The following is a 9,228-nucleotide window of genomic DNA, read 5'->3' on the forward strand; positions in this document are numbered from 1 at the left end:
CTTCACTGAGAGGCTGGGAGACGAGAATCAAATTCGGTCCGTCGGATGGATGGATGAAATACGCACTGGAAGCATCATCTAATGGCGATCGTGATGGAGCCATAGCAATCGAATTGCAGAGTAAATTGAAATGCGGAAGAGCAGAGAGCGAACAGAATTGGAAAATAGACGAATTTAATCTGATACCATGTTAAAATCTGGAAAACTCCATTGGAGCTTTGGGGAAGAAAACGAAGCAGAGAGAATGAAGAAGATTTTATTGAAAGAGGGAAAAATTGATTATTCAATTACAACGGGAAACTCATATATATATACAGCTGGAGAAACGCTATATATGAGATAAAGTGCTAAACTAAAAATAACAACTTACACAAGAAAATTAACTACTCAAAACAGAATAACAACTTTACATAATAAACAAATCTAATATTCCAATAAAAATATTGAGTTTGATGAGTGATTGAGAGTGTTCCTTGTTGACTGTATATGTAGTGATGAGTCGACTCAGTAATGTGTGGACGTAGATCTAGAGTTTTCTGAGTCCGAGTGAAAGGTTCGTGGTTGAAACTTGTGCGTTTAATGAGAAGGGTTTGTTTTTTCCTATAACGACTAACTCACGTTTATAACGGGCCGTAAGGACCAAACACAGGTTAGGGATAATATTTTGATAATGGGCCGTAAGTAGCTCGGCCCAAATAGAGCAACACCGAATATTCTCAACTGGATTGCAAGACTGAAACTCCGAAATTGCATTTGACAAAAATAAAAATAAATAAATAAACTAATCATTCCTACCAATTGTACAATAGGATATCTAAAATTCCATTATCTTGAGAAGACAAGAATCCGAAGTATCAAATACAACCCACTATTTCCAAACAATATAATATAAACCCAAAAAAAAAAAAACATTACCAAGATGATACAGAAGAAACAAACATTAAAAAGCACCCAAAAAAAAGGAACTCGCTTACTTATACAAACATCTACACCAAAAATTAAATAAAATAAAAATAAATATAAAAATAAAATCATCTACCCTCAGATTTGACAAGCTGCGAAAAAACCCGACTCATCGAAACACCGGAAAGATCATCAACACTCTCAAACCTAGCAACCGAATCCCCACTCTCACTCTCACCACTGTTATCGTTACCGTTACCAAACTCCCCGACACGAGGCGACAGCTGTCCAATCACATTGCTACTATTCTCGTCCGGATCATTCCGGACCACCGCCTCTTGCAGCTGAAGAGCATATTCCAGATTCCAAAGCACATCCCCCATCGAAGGCCTATCCACGCCGTAATCCGCTAAACACTTCTCCGCGGTCTCCCCGAACTTCCTAAGCGAATCCGGTTTTATTTTCCCCACAAGATTCGGATCAATAATCTGGTCCAGCTGTCCCTTCTTCTGCCACTTCATCGCCCACTCGGCCAAGTTCACCATTTCTCTCGGAAGCGAAGGATCAATCACGGGCCTAGCGCACAAAACCTCGAACAAAACAACCCCGAACGAATAAACATCCGATTTCTCGGTCAACTGTTGCCTCCTAAAATACTCCGGGTCCAAGTACCCGAAGCTCCCCTTGACAGCTGTACTCACGTGCGTTTGGTCTAATTCGGGCCCTGTTTTCGAAAGCCCGAAATCCGCCACCTTCGCCATTAAATTCTCGTCGAGCAATATATTCGCCGACTTCACGTCTCTGTGAATGACCGCCTTCGAATCACCCGTGTGGAGGTAGTGTAAACCTCTTGCAGCTCCGATGCAAATGTCGAGCCTCTCCTTCCAGCCTAGGCTTGGGAGATCCGAGCCGTACAAATGGCTTTTGACTGTCCCGTTTTCCATGTACTCGTAGACAAGAATCATCTCGTTTTTCTCATCGCAGTACCCGATTAAGGAAACTAAATGGCGGTGTCGGAACTGAGACAGCATCTCGATTTCTGTCCTGAATTCGGCTAGGCCTTGCTGTGATCTAGGGTTGCCTCGTTTGACCGCTATTTTCAATCCGTCGGTCAAAACCCCCTTGTAGACTTTTCCGAATCCACCTACTCCAATCACACCACTTTCATCGAAGTTGTTTGTTGCTTCTTGAACTGATAGAAAAGGTATACGGTAGCTCATATTCGAACCGACGCTCACAGTTGTGCCGGTCGAGTACTTACTCCCCATCGTGTGGGAGTTTCCACCGTTGACAGAAATCGGGACCCATGATTTTTCAATTCTCAGTCGTTCTTGTTTCTTTCTTCTATGGATGAAAAACAAAACCCCGAGCAAAATCAAAGCAGCGACCACTCCAATGCACACACCGATAATCAGCCCTAAATTCTTCTTTTTGGCGGGAAATCCAGGCAAAGCAGCCGCTCCTCCGGCAAGGCTATTCTTGGAATTGTTCATTTTCATGACCTCCAACCCGTTGAGAAGTGCATCGGGGTACGCGCTACGAGGCGAAGGACCGATACTTAAACTCAAATTGTTTTTATCAATCAATGGAGTAACAAAATCAAGAAAATACGGAGTCGCCAGCTTGCCGGGGTATTTGGCGGACAACTCAAGATCCGGGGCGACGAGAAACGAGTCAATGTAGACGTTGAATACGAGCTGGTTGGCCGAAGCACTCGCGACATCGCAGAAGTGCAGACGGATCAAGTACTGAAAACCCGGATCCACTTTGAACCCCCATGTCACGTTGAAGTTGCTATTGGGGTTTGCTGCGGAATCCATCTTCCTGCAAGTCCCATAAACCGCTTGAGGGGCGGTATCCGCAGTTGCACCGCCCGGAGGATAAATGACCGCTCCAATTTTGGTGGCGAAGGTTGCAAGATTCGGTTGTAGTAAGAAACCGCTGTCCGAAATCCATGTACGACCCAAAGTATCGTTAGCTAAAGAAACGAACGGCCCACCCATGTTCACCCTCCAAACGGTCTCCATCGACTGACCCATTAGCCCTTTGAACGGGCCCAACGGGTCGTAAGTGGAGGCGTCGTCGGCGATTAAGGTATCGGGAACCGAAACAACTTCGAGGGCATTGATGTACGCGAAGGAGTTACTCGCTGGCGAAAATGTAATCACGAGGTCTCCAGCGGTCACGGTGACGGAATATTCCCTGACGGAGGAAGAATTCTGAGGGGTGAAGTCGCTGAGGAGGGTGGTTGACTGAGAAAAAACGGAGAAGCTGGCGGATTTCATGTCGTAATTCTGGAAAACAAACGGGTAAAAATGGAGGCGGATCCAATGCCTGCCCGTTTGGCCGATCGAAAGGGTGTATTTCGAAGGTCCCGTGAATATTCTCGCGGTTCGGTAAACCTCGGACTCGTCGGAGGGCGCAATGGAACTGGAATTGCTGCTGGCCAAGATTTCTAGAGGGGCTGACAAGAATCTTGAAGCGGATTTATCAGCCGCAAAAGTGATATTGCCCACAACGACGTCGTTTGGCGAGCCACAGTTTATGTAGTACTTGTCTACAGGATCGAACCCTCTAGAACAATACGCGAGATTCAATAGCAACAAAACCCAGATTGAAAATCTTAAAACCCCACCCCCCATCTTCGGAAAACACATAAAGGTGAAACCTTTGACCTCGATCAAACAGTATATATATATAAATCAACGATCGCGTAATTAATTAGCAAAAAAAAAAAAAAAGAGAAATTGAACAGAGAGAAACCCAGGTTGAACCTTCGAGAGGAAAACCCAGATTCGGTTCTATTTTTTTGGGGATGGAAAATAGTAACAGAAGAACAATAAATTAACTCGAAGAACAGAGCGGAAGCAACAAACCCTAACCTGGCTTCTTCAACAATTTCTCTGCTTTCTTTTTTCTTTTTCTTTTTCACCCTAGAAATACATATTTACAACAGGGACCAACATAAATGTGTGTAATTATCAGATATTAGGGCCAAAAAAATTTTAGGACAAACTTAGTCAAAAAAGAAGCAGATAGTTTATGAGTTTTGTAATAGCAGAGACGAGCGTATTAGGTTGGAGAGGGTTGACATTTTTGAGAAAGGGGGTAATGGAGTTTGGGGAAGAAGAGTAATTCAAGAATGGGGGGAGAGGGGGTGGGGTGGGGTGGGGGTGGGGGGTGGTTTGAGGTGGAAACTGGGGAAGAGTGAAGAAACAGAGGCGCATTTACTCTCTCTCTCTAGAAGAGTTAATGGCTTTTGAAGAGATAATTTAATTGCACAGAGGAGTAAATTAAATTACTGACTGAACAGTAATTGCTTTTTAACTAACGGATTTAATTTGCATTCGCCATTTTTTAATGTCTATTTAATTCATTTTACATTATAAATTTAGTTATAATAACAAATATATCATAATTGGAGATTTGATGCGAAAGACTATAAAAAAGTAACAACAATTTTAGATTTTTTTTTTTCCGCATTATAAGTCAAGTTTTTTTGTGTTCATATTATATGTTTTTTTGGATTGTATGCGCAAATATTAAAAAAATTAATAAATGTGATTATATTACGTAAAATTTATATAAAATAACTAAGTTACTTTTGTCGTTACCTGCTTTCAACTAATTGTAATTAAGAGCGATGAATAGTAAGTTGGGACTACCAAAAACGAAATCTCAATTTAGATTCTTTTTATTTGTTCGTATTTAGAATTTTTTTTAATGGTAAGTTAATTTTATTAAAAGAGTGTTTAATTTAATTTTATGAAGTATATTAGTGAGCAATTGGCAAATAATTTAAACTTTTGGAAACCTTAAATTACGGAGAAACTCAATGAGAAATAAGATAGTTGAGATTTGTTGAAGAAGAGTTATCATTTATTATATATTAAGATAGTGTGTGATTAAAATAATTTGATCTTTGAACGTTTCTCAATTTGTTTGGATTGAAATTAGAAACTCGGCCTGTAAATGATGGCCTAACGGACAAAGTGAGCTCATGTCAGTCGATTCAAATTTGAATTTCGTTGTCAACGGTCGTTAAATCGAGCACACATAGTTTACATATTTCATATGGTTTGCAAGCTATTATACAAGAGTGTATAGTTAACTGTGAGTTTATGTATTAAAAAATAAAATAAAAAATATATAAGAAACTCCAAATGGTGCATTCACATGGTGCCTAATCTTTTGTTTATTTTTTTCACAAAATAAATAATAATGTTTTGTTTATTTAAATTAGTTATGCTTTCACATTTGGGTAAGAACATGGTGCCCATTTCCTATAATGTAACGCGGAGTCAATTATAAGATTGCCACAAATCATGGCCATCTAATTAATTAATTGCTGGTGCCAAGGTGGAATTCCACTTATAATACCATAAAGTTGTATTATCTTTTGTCCCAAATAAGCTTTTATTAAATTAAATTATTAATTGTTCAATACTAAATTGATTCCGTGTTATGTCGGTGTAAACTAAAGGCCATATTTTTTTATGATTTTTGGTGTTGAATAAATAAATAAAGGAAAATAAATTGCTACTGTTGAATTAAGATGGTGATCAATTATTTGGTAATCCAGAGATTAGCATGGGATTAGATTATCCCACATGGGGGAAACTTATAAAATAGTGATTAGTGAGAGATGGTGGTTGACTTAGAATTGGCAATGTAACAATTATTCAATATTCCTTTCATTGGTTTATTTAATTACAAACATCAAATTGTTTAGTAAAATTAATAATCGACATCAAATTAAAAATTCAAATTGTTATAAATACTTGGGAAAATAGCATTTAACCCCCTGTAGTTTGCATTTAGTGCACATTACCCCTTTATACTTTTAATATAGCATATGACCCCATGTATTTTAATATAAACACATAATACTTTAAAAAAAAAAAATCTTCCTAATTAGCATGATTATTTAGAATTTCATAGGATGGTTTTGTGCTTATATTAAAATTATAAAGGGGTCATGTAATAACATTAAAAGTAATGGGAGTCATGTGTAAAAAACTCAAACCGCAGGGGCTAAGTGCTATTTACCCTAATTCTATTTTATCAATGTAAATGAAGCTGCATGGAGAGATGGACTTCACCAAATATTAATAGATTTTGTTGACGATAATAAATTAATGAATTTGCAATTACTCATCAGAATATGACAACAAGAAAGAAATTAAAAAAAACAATCAACATCATCAAATTAAACACTTGCTAGATTCTATTTATTTATTTTTATTTATTTATTTTTATAGTTTCAGACAACTGGAAATAAGCTGTTCATGTTACACAATATGGTCATGATTGAATTGGAGTTAGGTCAAATTTCAAACTATTACAGCAGGCCAATGTTTTGTCACCTTATTCATGTCTCTTTCTATAATTATGAAAATATATGCTCAAATTTTGGGCCTCAATTTAATTTGCAAGGATTATTCAGTAAATGCAACAACAGAAGTTCCATATTTAATTTGTCAAGATTTACGGGGTTCGGGGACAGTTCTGTCGATTTTATCACAAAAAATATAATAAAAAAAATAAAAAAATATTTACATATTTTTAATTAATACAACATAAATATTTATCAATTTTAATTTCGTATACGATGCAATATTATAGTTTTCAGTTACAAATTATACTTTTTATTTATTTAAAATCGTAAGATAAACCCTACTGTACTCATTAATTTAATCAAAATCTCCCCACTTTAATTGATATAACCCATCGGTTTACTTTGCCAATAACCCTGTTTCTTTTGACCCGATTCAATGGGCCGGGGCAATTATTTGTTGGGCTATGAACGATGGACTAGGCCCATTCATTTGGTTTGCAATATAATTGATCACAAATATACTAATAAACCATTTCATTTTAATTTAGTTTTAAAAAATGTTATTAGTACAAACCCGATTCAACTAGCCCAAGTGGCCCAACAAGTTTGTTAAGGTCCAATTGGGTCTACGAAATGGACTAAGACCCAAAGCTGGACTACTAACTCGACGAATCACACGTCGAAAGAATAATATCATATACTCAATTGTCTTTTAACTATTAAATTCTATCAGTACATGATATCTGACTTGAGCGCTGAAAGGTATCGCTGACGAAAACTCTGGCATGTAACTCGGTGTGTTATTGCGTTGGTAGTCGAGGGAACAAATATCATCCTTTAAGTCAACATGGAACTTTGTGGTGCAGTTATCATGCATCAACAATAACATTTTTATTTTGGAAGAAATTAATATTAATTTTTCCAAAAAAAAAAAATTAAAAAAAATTAAAATTAATTAAATCTCCTGTTCACATTTACAATTGCCTAAGCAATAGTATATTAGTAGCAAAACAAAAATTAATACTATTTGAGATCCATGCATTACGCGGTAATCATCTTAGACTTTTCTCCTCCTAGCATCTCCTTCACATATATATTAGTAATATTTTTATAATTTATTAATTAAAAAAAAAAAAAAAATTGAATTTGCTCAGGCAGCTAAAAAAGTCAAAGTCAACGTAACATTCAAAAGGAGAGCGTTTGGATCTGAACATATAATCCGGTGGGCCAATCCTAAGAAAATATCAAGATCTTAACATTATTTTGCCCAAAAATCATTTACTTAATTCGAAATCCCCTAGTTGCAAACCTATTATTATTTTTGGAGAAATTGCCATGCATCACGTCCGTTTAAATTTCTACTATTATATGGCTCATTTGATTGGGGAGATTAGTCATGATTAACTAAATAATTGAACTTTGTTGGGTGTTTGGTATCTTTAATAACTTATCAGGTTGACCCGTAAATATTATGTTATCATGACTTATTTTGCCTTTTAAGCACATATTTTGTTGGACCTTCCAAGGACCAACAAAACATTAATTGAGTTTCATTAAATTATTTAATCTATATTGGCAACCAAACGTGGTTCATTATATCACAATGATCTGGCCTATAAGAAAAAAATGAATGGTATGGGCCTTGAACAGAGAAAGTGCAAGGAAGAAGCACACTCAATCTCTGAGAGACCTGTAAAAATGAGTGTCGATGAAGTATTTCTTGGCGTTAGCATTTCAACGGTTAAGTCAGTCAAAATCGTAAAGGAATGATAGTGTATAATGTTCAAGTAGTGTAGAATAGAGCATAGAAATAGAGCAGGGTGTTCATTTGTGATACCAATTGAGTTTTTCCTTGATCCTCAAAGTTGTATGTATACCTGTCTCAGAAGTGGGATGGTGGGGTTCCATTCTTTCTCCGATCATGATGAGATTACTCTGAGATGTATGTCTGTTGAAGGCGGACTATTCTGCTCTTTGCGAGCCAGATCATTTCAGATGAGGAGAGCGATATTGCACATATGCCCGTCTCTTTTTAAATGTCAAGTGCGGCTTTCTTATGTCCATGTCAAATTGCAGGCCTTTCCACCTATTTCATTATCGAAATATAGTCGCATCTATCACTTGTACGTCTGTGCCACGTGGGATAAGTTTTATAAAGGATAAGGCCTTGTTTGATTGCTATGAGTGAGATCTTAATGGACCTAAATCTCTTATTTGATTAGTACATTATAATTCAACATGTTTGATACAACCATCTAAATGGAGTCAACTTGTGCTGACCGATTCATGTTAATTTTTAGAGCTTATTCATTCAGTGACAAATCTAAATAGATTTGACGAAGCTATTTTCGCAAATGCCCCTCTTTCTAACCACCTAGATAAGTGTTTAATGAAAAAACAAAAAAAATAATGGAGTTTTTTTGGTATCTTGTGGCAGAAAAATTACAGGGAGTTAATTCCCATATTTTTGTAAGTTTTGATTTGGATTATATTATTTACATTGAGAAATAATATTATATCCCTCAAATTTATCATTTCAATAAGAATTCATTTTTTTTCTTCTTCTCAATTTTAATGTCATACATTTTTTATGTTGGAAAAAGATGGAGTTCAATAATTTTACTTTTATATGTGTTTCAAGAATTAGAATTGATTACCTCAAGTCATTTATTTTATCAAAGTAAATTGATGACATATCATAATTTATTTTTAATTAGATATTTTTTAAAATTAAATTAGTAAATAAATTTAAATATTAAAAAAAATTGAGGGCTATAGAATGAAAATATACAAGTTCACACATAGTTCTCCTTCCACAATGGTATCATGGAATTTATTTTCTCACTATTTTCTCTTTTATCTTCAGGTATTTTAATGAAATTGAAACGAAAATTTTACTTATATATTTTTCAGAAATATATAGTTTATATTTACATATTTATTTTTGTTAAAAGAAATATAATAATATAACAATTACAAGAGCCATA

The 9,228-nt window shown here is 35.8% G+C and overlaps 1 protein-coding gene across 1 annotated transcript; it reads right to left on the reverse strand.

Moving 5' to 3' along the window:
• Positions 1–798: 798 nt before the first annotated feature.
• Positions 799–4,179, reverse strand: LOC105959164 (receptor-like protein kinase HERK 1). The gene has a single exon (XM_012983210.2). It carries the CDS (start codon positions 3,558–3,560, stop codon positions 1,032–1,034), a length of 2,529 nt encoding a protein of 842 aa, XP_012838664.2. The 5' UTR covers positions 3,561–4,179; the 3' UTR covers positions 799–1,031.
• Positions 4,180–9,228: the final 5,049 nt, after the last annotated feature.

This window comes from Erythranthe guttata, chromosome 14, assembly GCF_056151865.1.
Source record: "Erythranthe guttata isolate IM_541 chromosome 14, IM_541, whole genome shotgun sequence".
NCBI lineage: Eukaryota > Viridiplantae > Streptophyta > Magnoliopsida > Lamiales > Phrymaceae > Erythranthe > Erythranthe guttata.

What these genes read in the sequence shown, in the direction of transcription:
- LOC105959164 (XM_012983210.2), bottom strand. Translation starts at nt 3,560, where the DNA reads ATGTGTTTTCCGAAGATGGGGGGTGGGGTTTTAAGATTTTCAATCTGG.